The sequence below is a fragment of the Microcebus murinus genome, chromosome 16, assembly GCF_040939455.1.
Source record: "Microcebus murinus isolate Inina chromosome 16, M.murinus_Inina_mat1.0, whole genome shotgun sequence".
Taxonomy (NCBI): Eukaryota; Metazoa; Chordata; class Mammalia; order Primates; family Cheirogaleidae; genus Microcebus; species Microcebus murinus.
Window position 1 is genome coordinate 10,641,608 of NC_134119.1, and position 23,697 is coordinate 10,665,304.

The following is a 23,697-nucleotide window of genomic DNA, read 5'->3' on the forward strand; positions in this document are numbered from 1 at the left end:
ACCAGGTGACAGCACCGTGCCAGGCATGTAAGGGCAAAGATACAAACTTGCCCTCACAGCCTAGTTACTGTGACCTACCCAACTCTACTGTAACGAAAACACATAACACACCATACAATGTACCCTCAGCCACCAACTACACTGGATATTCTGCAGAGCCAGGATAGTCTGCACCTCAGGATGATTTACAGAATCACACTAAGCAATTCCATTCTTCCTCTGTGGAAAAAGATCTCCATTTAATGGCATTAAAAAGAAAGAAATATCTCTTCTATTTCAGGGGGAAAGACAAGCACTTAAATAACGCCCATGGCTGAGAAAAGGCTTTTTAAAAACAAAGTCTGTTGGAGCAAACAGATCCTGACATCAAAACCTATGAGCTGTATTCATTCTACCAAGCAAAAAGCACAAAGCTCTTGTGCTTTAAATTCAGTCTCCCTCAACAAGCAAGAGTTTACCAGAAGTCACTCTTAATCTCAGGCTTGCAAGTGCTAAAAAGCACTTTTAAGCACTTTTTAAAAGACTTTTAAAAAGTCTACCACATAATCCTCCAGGCACATTCAGCGTTATTCCTGAGAACCCCCAGCGAGCGCCTCGGCCCGCCACGCTCGCAGAGCCTCCACACGGCTGAGGCTGTGGCTGTGGCATGGCTGGTGGCCCCAGCGCCAGGCGGGCAGAAAGCGGTCACAGCAGCTGTACCACTGCATTCCTCAGAAGCCATGCAGCCTGAACCCCTCCCTCTACTTCCCGGTAACCTACGCTAAGTTCTAGATCTTACTTCTAACTCTGAACTGAGTAATAGGAGCCGTGATGACTATAAAGCAGTGCATGAAGGCGTGGATTAACCCAGAAGCAGAGTCTCACCCTTCCACACTACCTGGGAGCCCCACTCCAAGTGGTCTCCCATCACCCCGCCTTCCCCTAGACAAGCCCCTGTGATGCCCCCACGGCACCAACTACCCCTTTCTCAGCAAGTGCCCTGAGCATGGTACTGGCCCAACTCTTCTCATACGGGACCTCCCAGAACTCTTACAGACCCGAGTCGAACAAAAGAGGAAACTGAAACACCATGAGAGGTAATGACCCTTGCTCAAGCCCGACAGACTGACGGACTGGGGCTGGGATTCAACCTCAGACAGCTTGGTTCCAGAGGCTAGTGGCTGACCACTGTGTTTACTGGCATCCTCAGGCACCGAGTGGAGGCTCCAAGTGAATTATTCCCAAGCCCCAGGGGCAGGTGGTACTGCCTAGCACAGTGCCTTACCATGTCCCAAGACCATCTTTTAGCTCCAGCAGCTAATGTTATAAGTTCCTCCCACAATAAATAAACCCAAGCCTTCACCTAGAAAGCTCCCACTGGCTAAGAGACTGTGATTAGCCTGGGGGGCCCTTCTCCCTCGCTACAGATGAGGGGACAGAGCAGCGCAAAGGCACCAGAATGCCCTGCTGGTGTGAATTTGCAGGCTGCCGCTCAGTCTTCTGCAATTGCATGGGTAGGAATCGATCATTTTTAGGTAAGAGACTCCCCTTTCCCCAAGAACTGGTGTTAACTAGCGTTAAAGTTTAGAGTGCTCTGTGGAGAAGGTGGCACTTATGGCCTCTGCCCTCCCGGTCACTTGGCAGGTACATATGTAAGCGCTACTCACCACAGTGCCCAAAAGTCTTTTGTTGTTTTTTTTTTCCCCCTCTCCCTTTTTTTTAGGGGAGGGCAGGGGAGTGAGCCTAAACTACATCTTGCTCAAGATGTGGGAACCTTGGTGTTAGGGAATATCATGCAAGGAAGGAGACACCTCAACCAGTGACCACCAAAACACCTGCAAGCAGGCCACACTCACCGTAAGGTTTTCCAATTCTAACTGCCGCACTGTATAATAGGACTTGATGTCTTCAGAGATCAATGTTAATTTCAAATTTGTGTCTTCAAACATCATTTCTCTTTCTTCTTTTTGTGGCCAGTACTGTGCGCATTTTAACTAGGGGAGGAAATAACATTGAATTATTGTGAGCAACTGACTGTTTACCTATGGCAGGAAGTGTGGAGTACATTCTATGAGCTTCATGATAACCCAAAGGCCTGAGGTTTTCTGAACATGGAAGTCATGGCTAGTGCAGCTGCCGGCCTCTCGGGAGATGGGGGGTGGGGGTTGTGAAGATCCTGTCCAGGACTGGGTGTGCAGACAGGACTCAAAGTTTCAAACCCAGCAGCCCCTGGTTATCCGAAGCAATGAGGTGCTGCGGGGGTCTGACCCTTTTGTCACTATCTATGAAGTCAGATTGCACAAACAGCTTTGCCTTTCACAAACTCCTCTATGTAGCCATTTCAGACATTACCAAGGACCTGAGTGGGCTGCTGGCACAGAGTGCAGGTGTCTTGCCCTACAAAGAAAACTCACAGGCAACTGCAAACAAGACGGGAAGAGACTGCAGGGGAAGCCCTTTGGAAAGGCTGAAGGGCTATAATCAAATGCAAACTAACTTTTGGAGAAGGCATGCAGAGGGCTCCTCAGAGTTTGGAATCACCCTTTCAGTCAGGTTTGGTTCAGTTCCGAAAAATATTTTTGATGCTCTACTTTGATAATCTTAGAAACTATTTGATATTCTCGATTTAAATGCAGCTCAGTGAAGTTTTCTTTAAAACAAGCAAAGTCATAAAGATTTGGTTTCATTTGGAGTCTAAGAAAAAAAATTGACTCAAATTTAGTGGCATACTTTGCTTATTCAAACCTTTTGGCTTGTGGATGAATGTTATGGACAAAAATGGCAGGTTGACAGGGACTAAGCTGTCGGGTCTATGAGCCAGAAGGACTGACCATGTGCCTAGAAGAGGAAACCTCAGAGACCTTACGATTCGGTTAAACCAAGTGTCAGTGTGTAAACAGCTCTTTGGTAAATGACACTTGTAGTTCACATGCACTGACTCAGTCAATACCTCCTCTGGGGCAAAGGATGACGTGGGTGCAGGAAGCCACTTCAGGGCCTGCCCTCTGTCATCAAGAGAGATTGTTGTGCCTGGCAGTGACAAGGACTGTGGGAAGGGCTGAGGGGAAATACTATGGATGTGCCACAGGAATCCAGGGGAGGGAAATGCTTCAGGCCAGCCCAGGTTACAGTAAAGAGAGATCAGAGAAAGCTCTATGGAAGCAGCAGGTTTTGAAGGCAACTAGGATGTCCCAGACTAGGGAGTGACTGCAAAGAAGGCCGGCTCAGAAGAGCACCTGGAGAAGGGGCCAGCGGAGACCCGATCACAGCCTGCTCTGGCGGCAGGCCCAGGAACAGTGGCGCCATGTGGGGCAACCAGGAGATGGGAGGCAAGTGAGGAAGGTGATGGTAGAACCATAAATGCCTATTGGTTCTGCTCTAATGAAGCTGGAAGCTGCTTTCCAAACAAAACCAAAGCAAAAAGTGAGAGAAGTAAATTAAGAAACACCAGGTTGTGATGCCAGCAGAGCATCGGACTTCCTGGCCGCAGACCAGAAGCCAACAGAGCTTCCTCAAGGGCGGAGGCACGGCCTATTTAAAGTCTTAGCCCATGTTATCTGCCTACATTGGCAATGAGTGGCCGAGACAAAGCCCTTGAGTGGGGCCAGTTGGTCAGCGCCGAAGTAATTCTGCCCCTCAGGACACAGAGGCATTAATCATATAGCAAGACCCTTGCCCAGCCAGCGTTGGTGGGGGCGGGGCAGCCAAGGGCAAGACCTCAGAAGATCGTGACAGGATGTGTTTATTCCCATGCACCCACTAATTAGAGCTTGTGATGCCTCGAGACTCCAGAAAGAAAGAGGCTAAGCTGGTAGGTTCCAGACCACCTGTGCTGCCGTAGGCACTCAGCACAGCGAGCAGAGAGGAGGCAGCGGTCAGAAACGCAGAGGGGCCCTCTCGACCGAGGAAGAGGCCAGTGTTCCTTGTCTCAGAAGGGTAGAGGTGTCTCTTAAATCTCACCTCCCTACAGCAAAGATTCACTTTTAAAACCAAATATAAAGCCTAATAAACCTCTATGATCTAGATAAAGATCAAGGCTTTGGAATTCTACAACTGAGGAATTCTGTCACACAATTAAGTGTCAATCACCCAGCATTTATTTTTAAGAACACTTACACATTTGTGGTAACATGCTATGCTCTGCAGTCATTTCCTGTAGAAATTTTTGTTTTAAACATAGAAAATAAAATAAAAAATTAGACACAAAACCCCCATTTCCAGTTATCCTCTTATATTGATATACATGGACTTGAAAAGGAGATCGATTTGCATCAGAAAGCAAAGTTCAAACTGAGTCTTATCTGGGGTTGGCATAGACAGGAACGTGGTGGTGCCAACATACTGGCATGTCTTGCAGCTGCCATTTCACTGTGAAAGCAGATGTCAGAGACAGTGCTTTGGGCTTTCCCAAACTGAGTGCTAGGCAGTCTTAGGAAACACTTCTCAAAGTCATCCACAGTGACTGTGATGGAGGATTTGGTTTTCCCAAAGAAAGATTAACACAGATAACTACAGAAGCAGAGTGTGAGAGATGAATGAATACTAAGGTACTCTTGACACAAAACACAGTGTCTTGTGCACGAAAGCGCCTGAAAGCAGACAGGTGGTTCAGCAAGGACTTCGGGAGAGATGCAGGCAGTGCTCTGCAACGGCAAATTAAACCTGCCGTGCTTCCCTCCCAAGTCTAAGCAACCACCCCAACCCTCTTACACATGCACACTCGACACCAACATATCTAAAGTCAGCTTTTAAATTGAACCAATGAGAATGCTGGCCATTTTGATGACCCCAGTCTAACACACACAATCATCCTCTGTATAACTGGCTTCCAGGAAGCGTGGGGTCCCAAAAGGTAAAAGGCAGGGTTGCCAAAAATAAGAAGGAACATCCTACACTGTTTATTGAAGAAAGGAAACCAAAAAACAAATATGCATTAAATGAAAACTCTCCACAAGCTGGTTTTACCACGGGCTGTGTGGATAGTTTATAATTAGATCAGCTAAGCAAATAAGACACTGTAACTTCTCATGACTTTTCCCAGCCAGCCCTATGGGAGTGACAACGTTGATGTGGAACTTTAAGAATCTCAAACCATTCGTTGCTTTTCACACATCTATATGCCCAAATAGCCCCGAGTGGAATGGAGTAAAGAGGCCAACAGGGACTACTGTCACATTTTCAAAGTAAACTATAATAAAACCAACCAGCCATGTTTTTTGATAGTCAACACAGTAATCGAACGAGAAAGGCTGTCGCCCTGGATGGATCTATGATCCATTTGTGGTCAGCCTTCGGTGAGAGACGACTAAGAGCAGGGCCTGTGTAACTACAGGGCTGTTCACAGCCCTTGCTGGAACATGACAATAGTTGCTACGGCAAACCATATACTAAGAGCACAGAGGTTTTACCAGAACTTTTAGCAACAAAGAGAGAAATAAAAAGCAAATGCTACCTGATGATTTTTTAATAAATGTCTTGATTTAAAATTTCTAGCCCTTAAGCCGGGTGAGGTGGCTCAAGCCTGTAATCCTAGCACTCTGGGAAGGCTGAGGCAGGAGAATCGCTCAAGGTCAGGAGTTCAAAACCAGCCTGAGCAAGAGTGAGACCCCGTCTCCACTAAAAATAGAAAGAAATTAACTGGCCAACTAAACATATATAGAAAAAATTAGCCGGGCATGGTGGCACATGCCTGTAGTCCCAGCTACTCGGGAGGCTGAGGCAGAAGGATTGCTTGAGCCCAGGAGTTTGAGGTTGCTGTGAGCTAGACTGACGCCACGGCACTCTAGACCGGGCAACAGAGTGAGACTCTGTCTCAAAAAAAAAACAAAAAGGCCGGGCGCGGTGGCTCACGCCTGTAATCCTAGCACTTTGGGAGGCCGAGGCGGGCGGATTGCTCGAGGTCAGGAGTTCGAAACCAGCCTGAGCGAGACCCTGTCTCTACCAAAAATAGAAATAAATTAATTGACCAACTAAAAATATATATACAAAAAATTAGCCGGGCATGGTGGCGCATGCCTGTAGTCCCAGCTACTCGGGAGGCTGAGGCAGTAGGATCGCTGAGCCCCGGAGATTGAGGTTGCTGTGAGCCAGGCTGACGCCACGGCACTCACTCTAGCCTGGGCAACAAAGTGAGACTCTGTCTCAAAAAAAAAAAAAAAAAAAAAAACAAAAAATAAAATTTCTAGCCCTCAATATCAAATTAGACCAGTGCATCCCAACCAGGGGCAACGCTGCCTGCCAGGGGACACTGGATAAAATCTGGAGTCCAGACATGGAGACACGTCTGACTGCCTCATCTAGGGTAGGGGTGCTGCTGGACTTGGAGATGCTGCTGAGCCTCTATATATATTAAAAAAATTTAAAAAGCACAGTACAGCAAAACCCCCCTCTCTGGCAGAAAGTGACCCGGCCCAAACGTCAGCAGCGCCAAGGTCGGGCCCGCACCTGTCCTGAGCCGCACCGAGCCCGTCCACAGGCCACCGCGTGTCCGCTTCCCTTGCCGAGAGTGTGTGTTGTGGGAACCTAATGTTTTGTTTCTTTATTCAAAATTGCTGACAAGAGTGGTGAAGGGTGGTGATTTGCTTCAAATTTGTAACTTCACATTTTACCAATCAAACCACTGAAGCAGAAAGAAAAAAATAAAAACCACTTTCACTGAAAAAGTTATTTTCTAAGATAAGATGCATAATTTCAGCAACTGAACACTCCTTATCTGTTATTGTTGAGCAAATACATACTTGCATTTAAAAAAAGTGGGCAGAGGCAAAAAAAAAAAAAAAAAATCCCAAAACCCAATGATTTTAAATATGTGCTGTCTATAGAGGACAGCACATTTAACATGTGCTAAAATATAGAGGAATATTTTATGTGAGTAACTAATACTGTTTCTTTTTGTGTGTGGGGAGGGAAAAGGCTTTGTGGTTAATGCTTCAAGTTTTCACTGCTGAAGCTTCCTTTGATGTGTTACTTTACACTTGTATTTTTTATGCTCTAGGGCCATGACTGTGCTTTCTTTGGAGGGGTGGCTTCTCTCGAGCCCTCATGTTCTTCTGGCAAGCCACGTCTGTGACCCGAGGTGGCCAGGACAGCTGTGAGTGGTGCCCCAGCTGCGTCCAGACCTGGCAAGGCCTGGGGACACCCAGTTCTCTGTTCCTGGGCCACACATTTCGATCAGTCTCCACAATCCTCAGCTCATCTTCTCCTCAGGTCACGAGCCCGAGGCTGGGGAGCCCCAGAAGTGGGGGCAGGGCTGGGGAGGTACGAGGGGAGGGAAGGGGAGGAGAACCTGCACACATATAATCCAACGCAGGAGAGAGGCTGTTGAGAAGAAGGCAATCCCAACAGCAAGGAGAGCATGGGACAGTGCAGGCTGGGGCTGAGCTACGGGCAGACACTGAGGCTGCCTGGGAGTGGGACAAGCGTGGGCACTGCAATTCCTCAGCCCGAGCACGTGGTAAGCAACTAAAAAGAGACCGTTTCTCCTGGCTGGAGTGTGCAGTGAGGGGACACCCGGGTCCAGGGAACTAGGCCAAATACGCAGGGTGCTGTGAGCCACGTTATGTACTGTCCTATGAGGCAAGACGAGCCACAGAAGGGTTTCAGGCTAGGAAGAGCTAAGGTCAGACTTGAGGGACAAAGATCATGCTTGAAGCATGGTGCAGAATAGACTGAGGGGAGACACTGAGAGGTGGGGGTGGCTAAAGGCACAGAGGTGTGAGGGGTGGTAGCCTGCCCAGAACATACACCTTGCGTCCACATACTATGCCAAGGGATGTTTTAAGAGCAGCAAAGAAGGCAGAATGCAACAAATCCCGAAGCAGGCACACAAGCAGACCGTGTCTGCTTTGAGGACGTGGGACTAGGTGGCCCATGGAGGCACTTTCATCCACGGCCCAGCTGCTCCCACAGCTCAGCATGGGTGGCTCAAGGAGGCACACTTTTACCAGCCAAAAAACCAGAAATGATGAAGATACACCAAAAATTTGCTTTTCAAAGCAAAACTAGGTTTACCCAAGTCCATAATGAAACAGCAGCAGCACAGGAACCACAGGTGGGAGGAAAACACATACGTCACATTCTGCAGAGACGACCAATGGCGTGGGGAGGAGTCAAGGGCAATTTTACTTCCCCTCTTTTATTCACTTAATTGACTTGTTTACAACACACTTGTTTATATAGCACCTCTTTTTTAAAAATAAAAATGATATTAAGGAAAATATGAAAGCAATAAAGAAAATAAAGAAACTTAGACGAAATGGTACTTTATGGACTGGTATACACATGGTGACATAAATAGCAAATGAATCCATGACTTACCGACCCTTTCTCCATCACTCTGTTGAGCATGACAACACCCCTGCTTTTCTGTTCCCACACCATCTCCCAAAAGTGTCCACACGTATTAGGCAAAGGGCCCTGCAAACACAATTACACAATGTGTGACATCTGAAACATCAACACACTACAGCGTGAGCTCATCTTTGGTGGTTAGTGGATGACAGTGCCCTTGGTCCTCACCAGCTGAGGTAGAATGGTGGCCATGGCTGGGACAGAGACCACCTCTTCCTGCCTAGTGGTCAGTAACTGTTGTTCTATTTTCTACCACGCAGTGAAAGGTCATTTCTGCATCTCAGTTCAAGGCTGACCAACCCAGGACAGGAATCATTGGTGCTGCTTTTTGGCTCTGGCTGGCCAGCTGAGGGCCCCACTGAAACCCACCCCTCAGGGCAGGTGCACTACAGGACAAAACTCAGGGGTGCAGGTGAGAAGCAGTGTGGGGACAGGACCAGTCTTAATGCTTCTTTCAGTTTGAGCCCCAGCTGTAATTACTTGTTATCTTGTGATCTTAGGCAAGTCACTTTACCTCTTCATGCCTCAGTTTCCCCATCTATCTCACCTGACTAACAACAGTACCTGTTCATAGGCTTGTGAAAATTAACTATATCCATATATACAAAGTGCTTATTAGCACAGTCCCTGAAATACTATAATTACCTAATAAAATGCCAGCTGCTATTCTTACTATAAGTAAGGACAAGCCTGACCACAGACAGTCTTCATCCTTGGACCAAGGAACTTAAGAGATGTGGACACACAAATGGTCATTCAGGTGGCCCAGGCAGTATACTGTCCCTGGGGCACAGTGGGGTGTTGCTGAGCAGCTAGACCCTGTCTCACTCCAGCCCATCGGGCAAGGGGCACAGGGTATGAATGTCTCAAGGGTGTCCCAACTGTCAGTACTGCTTGGAAGGGACACCACCTATCACCTCCACGTCAGAGCCTGTTACTTCCGCAGCGAATGCCACTTCTCATCTATTTTCACTCACGTTGTCCTTATTCTTTAAATCATTGCCCTATATGAGACAGTCTGCCCTGTTGGTGCAAGGTAAATAAAAAAAAGAAAAAGAAAAAGAATAAAAGTATAAATACATTAAAAAAATAAAAAATAAATCATTGCCCTATAACTCTTGTCATACTTTGTGTGACCACACTACCCCTCAGTGCCCTCTCATTCTTTCCGGAACTCATCTCAAACTCACTGCCTGAGCCAGACAAGTCAGCACTGTGCTGCCGAGACTCAGACATAGCAGAACACATGGGCAGCCTTTCCCACAGCCAACAGGAACATAGCTCCTGGCAGCCAGAAATCTCATGGCACCTGGCTGGCCAGCTGAGCCTTCCATCCTCTACCCCCGGCATGAGGACCCTTCTCAGCTACTCACCCAGGGCTCTCCCTACCCCCCCAACACCACCCTGGTTTGGGATGTGTTGGAAGTATGACAATCACATACAACCTGTGAGGGCACAGCTCACACTTAGCTGATATGTCGTGGGGGAGGAAAAGAAGGGGCTCCTTGGACATTATTCTCTAGTCTTCTATACTTCGGACTTTTAAAATATGAGAATAGAAACTGGTATTATTTGCATAATGAACATTGAAAATAAAAAATGGGAAGGGTTTTGGGGCTTGGGAAATGTTTTAGTTATAGTGTCTAGGTGCTCCTTTGGGGTGAGATTGAGGGAGACAATGTAAGCAGCTGACCAACATCCCTGGTACCACCTTACAAACAGGACACAACTTCACATGTCCCAAGGAACTGCTAGGGCATGGGGTGGGCAGGGCAGTGGTATGAGTTTCCATGGTGATTTCCTTATGCTCCTTTTGACATTATACACCCTCTAACAGTATACGATGGCTGAAGAGTTCCCTGACCCCATGCCTAAGTTGAATGGCTGAAATCAGGAAGCAGGAAATCGGACTTTTCCAAAAAGAGAAGTCCTCAAGAAGCCACTTTTGCCTCAACCTCTTCTTATCAGCTTGCCCACGCCTAGGCATCTACTGTCCCCCACCAGCCCACCGTAAACACCCTAGAGGTGTCGGGAAGACCCGGGGCTCAGAGCCTGGTAAAGGCATCCCTGCATGCACACACCAAGAAATTCCTCGCTGGCCCCACAAGAGTACACACAGCTTGAGTGATATTCCACACACTGACTGGGAGGCATTGGGCTGATTTTGGTCATGGACAGGGAGGAACTAGGACAGAACTCAAAAGCCCTAAAGAAGGGCCTTTGCGGGATATGACCTAATCTAGCTCCGTGCCCAAAGCTGCCCTTCTTCACAATGTTTCTGGCTTCCCTAGAATTTTAATTTTCAAATATTAAGAATTATGATGTTCAAAAATCACCCTATAGCCTAAAGCCATATATAAGGTTGATAAGCTGATATGGAACAGGAAAACAAAAATTACAATGAAAAGTAGAATAAGAAACTTTAGACCAACTTACAGGTAACAGGTTAAGATTTAAGAAAATTAATTAAAAAGACACTACTTAACCCTTTTCCCAGATCCCTATGGTTTTTTAGTCACATACCAATAAGTGTTTTATAAGAGGCTCAATTATTAAACCACTCCCATGATTTTTTTTCCATAAAGATACCAAAAGCCAATGGGAATTTTAAGTGGATTGTCATTGCTTGTTCACGTGATCTAATGATGCTTTTTTCCGGGCTAAAGAATGAGGATCTGGCTGGGGTGTTCTCGAATGGCTATCTGAACAAAGATTCCTGGTCTACTGCCAACTCTCTCAGATTTGCCATCAGAAGCATTTGATGCGCTGGGGCAAATACTTCCGGAATCAACACAGGTACAAGCCCTCCCCCAGCCACAGCTCTGCTGCCTCTGTCAACAGACTGCAGGCCATTCTGACACGTCAATGCTGCTTTCTGTAAGCTCTCATTCCCAGCAATGTCATATCTACTTCCCCAAAAAGATTAGTGTTACAAACAAACTGAACCTCTGAAGGAAGATTTTTTTCCCCTCACTTGTTGCTTTTGATTTGTTTAAAACCAGACCTTCTAAGGTATGAGGCATATTTTATTTGAGGTGTGGATAACAGCACTCTAAAAACTCTTAAGTTGACATTAAAATCTGCTTACCTGGGTAAGAATGTAACTCCTTTGGGCTTCCTCCATTTTTATCAAACTAGCATTGATGTAGTCATTGTCTTCTTGATGTAGTTTAATCCGACTATGGTCAACTGAAAGGCAAACCAGAACTCAGAGGCTAACCCTGGAGGAGCAGAGTGTCTACACATAGGCAGTGCACCTCATGGAAAAGCCAAGAAGGTAAGTTGATGGCAGTGAGGCCATTCACAGTGGCTGAGGCCTTGCTGTTTCAGTCAAGATTAGTCATCAATATGGAGTGACTGGCGTTTTCAGAAAGGTTTTTCTAAAGTGTTTGAAACGTCACATTACACAGCAACAGTGATAAACTACACTACAACATATACATGTCCTACTCGGGGAATCTGTACTTAGGTCTCATCTTCCTATGACGCTTATTACTGTCCCCTACACCTGACAGGCTGGAGAGGGGCCTCAAAGGATCTCTTCTCTGATGCTTAACATAAACTTTTATAAGGTAAAAAATATAGTGGCTTCAATCTCTGAAAGGGAACAAAATGCACCAAAAATCCTTTTATTTAACTGGAAAAACCTCCAAATCTAAAACACTGAAACTATATTAAATGCATCTTTTAGATTCATTTTTAGAAATAACCTCATTTGGAAGTTCTGCCCCAGGTTCCTGAAAAAAACGCAGTCACTTATTTTCTCTCATCATTACCTTGTCAGAAAAGCAGTGGTTCCCTAAGGGCCACTTTCCCTATCCTGTTAGTGTAGCTATTAATAATAAGCACAGGTGGATACTCTTATTTCTGGCATGACACAAGGGATGATGAACTCCAAGCTCAATACAAATTGACACATTTAGGTAAAACTGTGACTGGCATTAGTGGGTTATGCAAGTGGGTTCAAATGGCACTGGTTGAACTTGGGCAAATAACTCATCCTCTGAGCCTTGTTGTTTTTGCTTGCTGAATGGTAGGTGACAAGAGGGTCACAGTTAGAGTCAATGAGTAATGTGTGTACAAGACCTAGCTCAGCACCTGGGGCGAGGCAAGTCCCCGGTAACTGTTGCTGCTATTGTCATCACCACTGGCACTGTAAGCCGGGCAGTAGGTCACCTGCTACCTTGAATCATTCTCCCCATTTCCCCTACAACCTTAATAATTACTTTTTCTACTGTAGGATGGGAGTAGGTGAGAAAAATAAGCAATGAGATTGGAGGTGAAAAAGTTTGGGAATTGTTTCCCTGGAAGATCATTTTAATTGCTGTTTTTTTCCTTTGTAAAACTGGTTCATAAAACCATTTAGATGAGAAATGATAAAAAGTATAGCAAAGGAATATTACAGACATTCCCAAATCCAGAGCAAGTATAGAAGAGCTAGAGACCCAGGGCATCCTGGCACTGTATCAAAGAGAGGGACAGTGACCGTTCTGTTGCACTCAGATCAACTATCTGGAGGTTTCTGGCCAGGACTTCACAGCAGAATCACCAAGGGTTTTTGTTTTTAAATAAATACCTATGAGGCACCTTAGCCTAGACACGCTAAATCAAGAGAATGGAGTATTGGGATACAATCATGTGACCTGATAACCTAGAATTGCACTTCAGATGTTCCTGGCAACAGCCTTCTCTACCACAGCCAACATTTATTGAGTACTTACTATGTCTGAGCAAGACACTGGGCTAAGTGGCTTGTGTTGTTTCATTTCATCTTCACACACTCCTATGAGATAGGCGTGACTCCTGTTTTAGTGAAGATCAAAGAGGAGAACAATTTGCCCAAAGCCACGGGGCTCTAAGAGGCAGAGATGAGATACAAACTCAGGCAGGACACCATAGCGGCAGGTCAAGAGGCACATGCTCTGTACCAATTCTAGGTCCATTTTTATGACCCTTCCAGGAGTCTGGGTGCCATACAGTCAGGGCAGGATGCACGGCTAACCCTCCTGGCAGAGAACACGGACAGCTGCCACTCACAGGACATACAGGAAGTGCCCGTTGGAGGACAGGCTACTAAATCTTCTGCAGCCCTGGCAGAGCACACTGCCACAGAGATGTCAGCAGCCATAAGCCCGCTCCAACTGACAATGTCTAAAGACTCTGGAGAGGAGTAAAAAATGCTTCTGTGGCCTAGAGAAGATGGCAAAGTTCAGGTCCTGTACGCAGCTTTGGTTTTTCTTACTTTGCACAAATTCTAACATGCTTAGTTACTGACATCTAAGATATCAGCAGATTGAAAGCCAATCCCTCAGAAGGCAGAGGAAGCTGTCAGAGGCCAACAGGCACGCTGATAACCAGAAGCAAGAGCTGACAGCAGGAAAGAAGGAGAAAAACAACCAAGGTGGTGGTGGTGGGACAGGGAGGGTTGGTGACTCCAAGCAAAGCTGACTTGCACATTCATTGGAGGGGACGAACAGCCCACACCCCTGAATGCCTGTGCAGGGCATCATCACAGTTCAACACAATGCTTGGGGTCTAATAATACTGTCGCTGAGTCACGCAGAAAGGTTAGATTATGCCTGCTTTATTTACTCTGCTTCAGTTGGCAGGAAAATGATTCATCACAAAAATAGTCAAAGCTAAAAAAACGTACTTTGAACTTCACTGAATTTTCCAGAAACTGAAACTTTACCCTTCTACAATGGTGGAGAAATGAACCATTACTATAAGTCTCTAACGCCTTTATTATAGGAAGCAATCAAGTCATAAACCTCTGCTGCTACTGGTTTGTCACCAAACCCCAGGGCTAAAGGAGTCTTGACTGAAAGGCCTTGCAGCTGAGGAAGAGTGAGACCTACACTGGCCACGTGGATACTTACAAGGACTGACGTCTCTGTACCTGTTTCGGTTTTTGTTCTTAGGAAGCTTGGCCACTCTACATGGGAAGTCACTGGCTTCATGTCGGATATCCTACAAAAAAAGATAACGAGTTTTCTTTTGAGATCTTTGGCTTTAGGGATTCATCCAGACATTTAACTGAACACCAGGCACTGAAGAAGACCTGGTACAGAGACATCAAAGAGAGCCAGGCAGTATGGGACAGGCAAAGTGGTAATTCAGAGGTATATACAAGGTCACAGGAGGAAAAATGAAGAGGACTGAGCACAGGCCTAGGGTGGGAAACAGTGACAGAAGCTGGAAGCTGAAAGATGAGGAAAAGAGCAGAGATAGAAAGGGGAATATTTTACTCCAGAACACCTTTCGTAGCAAAGGCAAGAGGGCTGGAGATCCACTTATGCCAGAACAGTGAGGAGGGGGGCATGGCAGATGGCTGGAAGACCCAGGTGGGGGGCCAGATCTTGAAGAGCCTTGAGTGCCAGGCCTGGGAGTTTCAACTGCAATCTTCTGCAAAACTACAGTTGTTAAAAATAGATAAAATGCATTTTTATGCCATCAAACTATCCAACTGCTTTTCTAGAAGGTGCTGAACAAATCCTATCAATCCTGGATTTAGAGAAGACCCGAGTCAGACCCGCCTCCTCCTGCTAGACTGATCAAAGGTCTAATTTTGCTCTCTCCTAAAACACAACTATAATCACTTTAAACAATCTTTTAGGCTGGGCACGGTGCCTCATGCCTGTAATCCTAGCACTCTGGGAGGCCGAGGCGGGCAGATCACTCGAGGTCAGGAGTTCGAAACCAGCCTGAGCAAGAGGGAGATCCCATCTCTACTAAAAATAGAAAGAAATTAATTGGCCAACTAAAAATATATAGAAAAAATTAGCCGGGCATGGTGGCGCATGCTTGTAGTCTCAGCTACTCGGGAGGCTGAGGCAGGAGGATCACTTGAGCCCAGGAGTCTGAGGTTGCTGTGAGCTAGGCTGACTCCACGGCACTCTAGCCCAGGCAACAGAGTGAGACTCTGTCTCAAAAAAAAAACCAACAAAACAATCTTTTATTTGTAATTTGCTTTATTATTTAAAAATATACAAAAATGTGAATGTATTTATTGCCGCTAAACTGTATACCTACAAATAGTTAAAATGCCAAATTTTATGTTGTGTATATTTTACCACAATTAAAAAAGACAAACCCCCAAGGGGAGAACAGGAAAGCAGACAACAGCAACAGAATTCTGGAAGCTGAAAAGCAGACTGATTCGTAGTTGGCAGGTCTGAGAAAGTATAATTACAAGCCAGCAGTGGGAAAGCCAAGAACCACCCCAGATTTCCACTCCAGATTCCTCCAAAGGCTCAGGAAGTGCTGCCACTCTGGGAGGAGGGGTGGGATTCCCTGCAGCAGACAGGGGTGGAGTTGTCTGAGAAAAGCTGGATCGCCATCCCACCCCTCAAGTTCCTTCCATGCACTTGACACTTGTGTAGAAATCTGAAGGTCTACTTTCCGGAAAATGTAAACTAGAGGTCTCTGGAAAGGAGCTAGACTGGCACAGTGGAAGATGTCAGTGCTCTACCAAAATAAGAGGTTAAGTGGCCACATACAAGCCAAACACCAGGAGCACTCTTTCTCCATTAGATACCCACACAACTGCATGCTAGACCCTTCCCCTCCAGATAGGAGGCAGAGCACTCTCTAGATGATCTGACCAGGTAAGAGGCAAGACAGAAAGATACTATCATCAGAGCATGCAAATAACAGCCCCCCTAGAGGCCTTGTGGCCAGCTCAGTGTCAACAGACCCCTTATACCTGCTCAGGGCTCTCAATCTTCTGTAAGCCCCTACTTTCAATCATGTGCAGACACTACCAATGACTAGATGCAACAGGAAAGTCTCTAAAAACAAAAACCTCCTTGGAGTAAATAAAAAGCAGAGAATAGAAAGATTTAAAATATATATTATTAATCTATTCAGAAAAGTAAGAAAAGATCTTATCTCTATCAATTAAGGACTGTTATACAAAATAAATAAAAATGTTTCTTGAAACTTAAAAACAAGATAGCAGGCCGGGTGCAGTGGCTCACACCTGTAATCCTAGCACTCTGGGAGGCCTAGGAGGGCAGATTGCTCGAGGTCAGGAGTTCAGAAACCAGCCTGAGCAAGAGCAAGACCCCATCTCTACTATAAATAGAAAGAAATTAATTGGCCAACTAATATATATAGAAAAAATTAGCCGGGCATGGTGGCACATGCCTGTAGTCCCAGCTACTCGGGAGGCTGAGGCAGGAGGATTGCTTGAGCCCAAGAGTATGAGGTTGCTGTCAGCTAGGCTGACGCCACAGCACTCATTCTCTCTAGCCTGGGCAACAAAGTGAGATCCTGTCTCAAAAAAAAAAAAAAAAACAAGATAGCAAAAATGACAAGGTCAATTACTCAATTGAAGAGGCAGATAAAAGTAGATGAAATCCCCCCAGAAAGTAAGCCAAAAAAGGAAAAAGAAAATTAAGCAAACAAATAAAAAATACAAGGAAAGAAAACATCAAAAAAATAACTGAAGGAAATCTCTCAGATCCATCAAATGCTCCTCAAAATGATAAAAACAGACCCCCTCTAAGGTACATTAATGTACAATCCCAGAATCATGCACACAAAGAGAATATTCTGTAAGTTTCTGGGAGAAAACAGTTTATTTTCAAACGAAAAGGTGATTAGAATGGCTTCAGACTCTGCAAGAACACCAAAAGCTGACCAGCAGTGAAAAAATACCCTGAAGATTCTGAAGAAAATTTATTTTCAACCTAGAATTCTATACCCAACCCAATAGTCCTCAAGTGAGAAGAGACAGTAAGAACATTCCCTGACATGCAGGGTCTCAAAAACTTTGCCATCCACACTCTCTTTTCTCAGCAATCCACAGGAACATGTCTTCCACCTGAATAAAGAAATAAACCAAGAAAGAGAAAGATATAGGATATACAGGAGAAAAAAAAAAAGACCAAATATAAGAATGAAGGCAAAGGAAATTTCTACAAAAGCTGGAAGGACAAGATACCAGGGTGACAACTATGTGACAGACACAAGAGGCAAGTAGGCCAGATTGGAGCTGTATGATTCAAGAGAAATCTATGTCAACAAGCCTTCCTCCATTGTAACAACTGTGACCTAACGAAGCTACCAGAGGAAAAAGATAAGACCTGAAAGCCAGGAAATAGAGGATTCAACAGAGAAGAAAAGCAAAGGAAGTCTAAAGATGACAGTGAGGCGGACTTACACACCAACCAACCAGACAGATGGAGAATGGAAATCTCTAGTAGGGATGTGACCAGGAAAAAAACCTGAATGTGAGAAATCACCTGAATCCAATAGAGCAACCACTAGCCACATGTGGTCAGTCTGAAAAGTATAAAATACACACTGGATTTTGAAGACTTAATACAACAAAAAGAAAGTAAAATATCGCAAATATTTTATTAATAAATACTCATTACTTATTGTAATAACATTTTAAACTAATTGGGCCAAATAAAGTATACTATTAATTCCATCTGCTTTTTATCTTTTTTTTTTTTACTGTAGCTATAAGAAGAGGTAAAATTGTGTATGTGGGTTGCACTATATTTCTATTGGATAATGCTCAAGGACCTTGTGGACAACTGTTCTGAGAGGCTATAAGAATGTATGGGAAAAATTAGCAAAAGGTACAAAGAAAACTATGCAAATGAAAAAGGCAATTATTAACAACAGGGAAAATTTTTACAAAAGAAACACAGTATAGTACAACACTATTTGTGTCTATGTGCATAGGCAAATAATATAAATAATGAAGACTGATTTAACCAAAAAGCATAACACACTGGGAGAATGGGACAGGAGAAGCAGAGAGGGTGGCTGTTTAAGAAAACGAAATCCTTTACCTTTATAAAAGTCTCCATTAATAAATCAAAAGATAAACATTTTACTGAGAAACATGGAGATATATACAAACTGGAATCAGCAGCTCCAAGAATTGAAAGTCATCCATGAGGTAAGACTGGGAACAGTCTGAGGTGAGGAGCAGCAAACCCCTGGATTCTGTTATAAACCTATTACGGTACTGTATGACTTCTTGAGTCATGTATATTCAACTTGGATTTAAAAAAAGAATGCCCACATTCTACTAACATGCGTAAAACTGTAAAATGGCAGGAAAATTTCTGACTCATACTAGAGACCAGCTAATAACTTAACAGTATGATTATAGATTATAAACCTACCTGAGATCAAATAAATTAATCTAGTAGTAACACATTCATTGAATTATTTATTAGATTAAACTTTCAGGGAAATGCTACAGAGCATTTTTAGGAGTAAAAATCTAAGTTTTAATTTTATTGTTCTACCTACACATTTAGCAATGGAGGCAAATTTTGCCCTGTGAAGTGAAACCATCACTAGTTAGTGCAGCCGATGTGACTGCACGAAGATATGAAAGAAATATAGTAACTGACACAGATAAACCGCTGGGCTCACAGATATTTACTATGAACAAATAAGGGCCAAAATTTCAGTAACAATTGCAACCGATTTTATTCAGCCAAAAGGATTATTAATATGTATTTTTTTCTGGTGCCTCCTCCTCCCAAAAAAGGAGAAAGTAAAACTTGATGTCATTTAATAAAGACATTGAAAAAATAAAAGGTTTTGCATAATTTTTTTAGTATCAGACTTTAAAATTAAAATACTCATTGTATAAAATGCACAGATCTAAGTGTGTAGTTCAGTAACTTTTTTTAAACCAACTCTAACGTATAATTTATAAATAATAAAATATACCCATTTAAATGTTTGGTTCAGTGAATTTTGAGCAATGTCTATACCCAAGTAACTATCAATGCAACCAAGATACAGAATATTCCCATCACCCCAAAAAGTTCACTTGTGTTTCTGATCCTAGTCAATTCAACCCCCCTGCGTCTAACCCCACTGCCATCCAAGGCAACAACTGGTCTGCTTTGTACCCTTCAAAATATTTTTCCATGCCACCTAACTTACTGAATTTATTGGCATAAAGTTGTTCATAATACTCCTTATTATGCAGGGGAATTCCCTTTTTTCCTTCCTGATATTATTAATTTGTGTTCTCTCTTTTTTGGGGCCCATTTAGCTGGAGATTTATCAATTTTTTATTGATGTTTTTCATATAATTTTCTTCATTGCTTTGTATTTCACTGATTTCTCCTCTTACCTTTACTATTTCCAGTTTTATTATTTTGGACTTGCTTTGATTTTCTTTTTCCAATTTCTTATAGACAGTATATAGTTGTATCATGCTTTGTATAAAATCTAATTTGACAATCTTCATCCTTTAATTCAAGTGTTTATAGCATTTATATTTAATGGAATTATTAATATGTCTAAGTTTAAATCTATCATTCTGCCAGTTAATTAGTTATTTCTATTTGGCCCATTTGATCTTTGCTCCTTTTTTCCTTTCTCTGCCTTTTTCTTTTTCTTTTTTTTTTTTGGCTATTCCATCTTATCTCCACTGTTGGCATATTAGCCATCTCTCTTTAGTTTTTTACTGGTTCTACAGGGTTTACAAGATGTATTTAGTTCATAATGGTCCATCTTCAAATAAGATTACATTTTACCAAAAATGTAAGAGCAGTATACTTCTATTTCCTCTACTTATCCTTAGTGCTATTTATTTATTTTTTTTTATTTTATTTATTTTATTTTTTTTTTTACTCAGGCCTGGAAAATGGACTTAGTGCTATTTATTGATATCACACATTTTACTTCTGTATGTCATAAATACAATGTATTTTTATTTTTGCTTTAAACAATATCTCAAATTTTAAAAATGATAAAAATTGTATTTGATATTTATTTACATATATGATACTTTCTGCATTCCTCATTCATTTGTACATATCCAAATTTCCAGCTTTGATCATTTCCCTTCTGCTTTAAGGACTTCCTTTCTTGTGCTAGTCTGATGACAAATTCTCTCGGCTTTTTTTCTTTCCCTAAATAAGTCTTTTGCCTTCATTTTTGAAAGAGTTTCACTGGATATATCATGACAGTTTTTTTAGCATTTTAAAGATACCATTCTACTATCTTTTCATTTGAAGCATTTGCTGCAGCTATTTTTATCCTCATTCCCCCTGTATATAATGTATATAATTTCCCCCTTTTGGTTACATTTAAGCTTTTCTCTTTATGCTGATTTTCAGCAATTTGATTATGATGTGCTTTATTGTGGTTTTCTTTGTGTTTATGTTGCTTAGAGTTTGCTGAAATTCTTGAGTCTGTAGGTATTTTATAGTTTTCACTAAACTTGGAAAAATTTGGACATTATTCCTTCAAAATATTTTTGGGGGGACTCCAACTATACAGATATTGTTAGGTTGTTTAATATTGTTCTACATGTCACTAAGGATCCTCTCCATCCCAATTTTTTTCCTCTCTGTACTTCATCTCGGTATTCTCATCTGGACATCTCTAAATTCACTGATTTTTTTCCTTCTGCAGTGCCTAAGCTGCTATTAATCTCATCCAGCAAACTTTTCATTTCAGATGTTGTATTTTTGTTCTTTAGAAGTACTATAATATTTGGTTAACTTCCATTTACCCTCTCATTACATTCTTGGTTTTCTTTAAATATATTATTTATTATAGCTGTTTTAACGTCCTTACCTAATTTATAATCTGTCATTTCTGGGTTTGTTTCTATTGTCTGATTTTTCGCCTAGCTATGAATCACACTGTTATGCTTATGGAGGTCTTTCCATGTTGGCTGGTGCAAACCTGAATGAATATTAGGAACTGTTCTTCTCCCACAAGTTGTTCTTTATCCAGGCTCATGAAGTTTCACCCTATCAAGTACATTTTGTATTCGGCTAGACTCAATGTGACCCCTTTGTGGAATTCTGGAGCTCTTTTTCTGCGTGGCTCTTATCTTCAGTACTCTGCAAATGCTAGCCATTTCAGCTTCCTTGCACTCCAATCTCTGGCTCCTAAACTCAGTGAGACTGCCAGGCAGACAGTTAATCACAGGGCTCATCTTATATCCCTTTCTAGTCTATTCAGGTAATATATTTAATATCACTCTATAGTTTTAGTATTAGTCACTGAACAATAATTAGATTTCAGACTGTCTACAGTTATCCAACCAATATAAAGGGCCTACTGTGTGTCAGGCACTGTTCTGAATATTGGGGCTAGAGCAAAGAACCAAACAGATAAAAATTCCTTCCTTTATAGAACTTACCATCTATAAGGGAGAGAGACACAAATAAAATAATTCGTATGTCAGATGATAAGTGCTAAAGTGAATGAAAAGTAAAGCAGAGAATATAAAGGGAGAAAGCTGGGCAGATTATTTTAAGTAGGATGGTCACAGAAGACCTCCCAGTAATAGTGACTCTGGAGAAGAGATGTGATGAAGGCGAGTGAGCCATGGGGACATCTGGGGAAAATATTCCAGGTAGGAGGATGCTTGGCATGCCTGGGGAAGAACAAAGAAGCTACTGTGGTGGGAGTGAGGGAGGGCAAAGTAGCAGAGATGAAGCTTTAAGTCAGGAGAGAGCATAGTGGATCACAGAAGCAATTCTGAGGATTCTGGCTTTTATTCTGAGTCATATGGGAAGTCATGGAGGATTTCTGATTATGGCAGTGACAGGATCCCTCTTGGCTGCTCTATGCAGAAGAGGTTGCAGGGGGTCAAGTGTGGAAGGAAGGAGACAGTCATGAAGCTAATGCTACAAAAGGAGGCAAAAGATGAGGGTGGTGGTAAAAAGTTGGTGAGAAGGAGTTAGTTTCTGGGTGATTTATTAGAAATCACACTGTTTCTGGTGAACCCTTCATGTTTCTCTCCTTTAGAATGGCATAGGGGAAATACAAGTGCTTAAATTTCATTCGGTAAGATAAAATGCCTGCATTATAATTTTAAAATTGAGGAATGATAAATACCTACACAATTAAGGGTAACTCACATTAGTGGTTTGGAAGAAAGCAAGTAAGTAGACTACAGTACCATAAAACTTTCCAGAATTACAACAAAACAGGATTTCTGTATTCTAAAACTGTATTAAAGGTAAGTTAACTTTCCGACAGCTATAGAAAAAGTAGATTCATGACTAATGAACAAGTGGAACTAGACCTCCATCATAGGCATAAAATATCCTTAGAAGATCTTTTATTATGTTGACCAAAGATTAAATAAATACTTCTAAATCTATCGAATGTATAAAATTTCCAGAGAGAAAACAAAATAAAATAAAGGCCTTAAAACTGATGATGAGACAACGAGTGCTGGGTAAATTTAGGAGCCAAGCCAAAAGAGACTAATAAATTTGCCAAGAAACAGGTTCCCAGAAGAGTTCCCTAAACAAAAACACTGAACATGTCAGAAATCATTCAATGTATGCCTCAGCATCTCAGGAGTAAGTCACACTAAATTAGAAATTTTACCAGTGGGAAATTAAAGAGACCAGCACATAACAAATAGATTCTTTTTTTTTTTTTTTTTTGAGACAGAGTCTCGCTTTGTTGTCCAGGCTAGAGTGAGTGCCATGGCGTCAGCCTCGCTCACAGCAACCTCAAACTCCTGGGCTCAAGTGATCCTCCTGCCTCAGCCTCCCGAGTAGCTGGGACTACAGGCACGCGCCACCATGCCCGGCTAATTTTTTGTATTTATTTTTCATTGGCCAATTAATTTCTTTCCATTTATAGTAGAGACAGGGTCTCGCTCTTGCTCAGGCTGGTTTTGAACTCCTGACCTCAAGCAATCCGCCTGCCTCGGCCTCCCAGAGAGCTAGGATTACAGGCGTGAGCCACTACGCCCAGCCAACAAATAGATTCTTTACATCCCCTAGCCTATTCCTAATTGCTCTCTTAGTGCAGATTTCAGAAATGTGATAGAATAAACCAGCACATGCAATAGATGTCAAACGGACATGGCCTCCTAGACAGTAAAGCTGATAATGTGTTCCTGAAGTAGGCCTTGGTTTGCTCAAAGCTCACAGGTAAGTGGTTTAAATATCATTTTACACAGGAATTGGGCACCCAGAGTGATCTGAACCATTTTTATGGCAAACCATTTTAAGAGAGTAAAAAAGCAAGTTCTTCCAAAGTTATGATTTAGTGAGACCAGGAAGATTCACAAACACTTGATAAAGTTTAAACAAAGCATCTGCTGAGCTGGGGATTTTAGAAGGGGCATGAAAGTGAGTAGGGCAGATACCATCATCACCTGAATAGTTTTAGAGCCACAGCTCCTAATTTCCCATCTTCTTCTGCTCATTTAATAAGGTAACAGATGATCTCCCAATGAATACCAAGGGGTAACATAAAATGCTGCTAACAGAATGAATTAGGGCGTGGAGTTAATTAATTTTTGTATTTATTCAGAAAAGCTCATTATCCATTATTCAAATACCTCCCAAATTCAATTAGGCAAAAAGTCAACTCTGGATGAGAAGCCTACAATGT

At 42.8% G+C, this 23,697-nt stretch overlaps 1 protein-coding gene and 1 long non-coding RNA gene across 2 annotated transcripts in view; both read right to left on the reverse strand.

Annotated features, from left to right (window-relative positions):
* Nucleotides 1–23,697, reverse strand: part of PTPN1 (protein tyrosine phosphatase non-receptor type 1) — a 68,935-nt gene that overhangs the window by 7,281 nt on the left and 37,957 nt on the right. Inside the window, exons 2-5 of the mRNA XM_012766147.2 lie at nucleotides 14,208–14,298; nucleotides 11,417–11,517; nucleotides 8,296–8,394; nucleotides 1,836–1,973 (exon numbers count right to left, since the gene is read on the reverse strand). Coding sequence (XP_012621601.1) covers nucleotides 1,836–1,973; nucleotides 8,296–8,394; nucleotides 11,417–11,517; nucleotides 14,208–14,298 — 429 coding nt within the window. The remainder of the gene's footprint in view (nucleotides 1–1,835; nucleotides 1,974–8,295; nucleotides 8,395–11,416; nucleotides 11,518–14,207; nucleotides 14,299–23,697) is intronic.
* Nucleotides 17,799–23,697, reverse strand: part of LOC142876852 (uncharacterized) — a 43,611-nt gene continuing 37,712 nt past the window's right edge. Inside the window, exon 2 of the long non-coding RNA XR_012923677.1 lies at nucleotides 17,799–19,309. This is a non-coding gene — a long non-coding RNA (uncharacterized LOC142876852). The remainder of the gene's footprint in view (nucleotides 19,310–23,697) is intronic.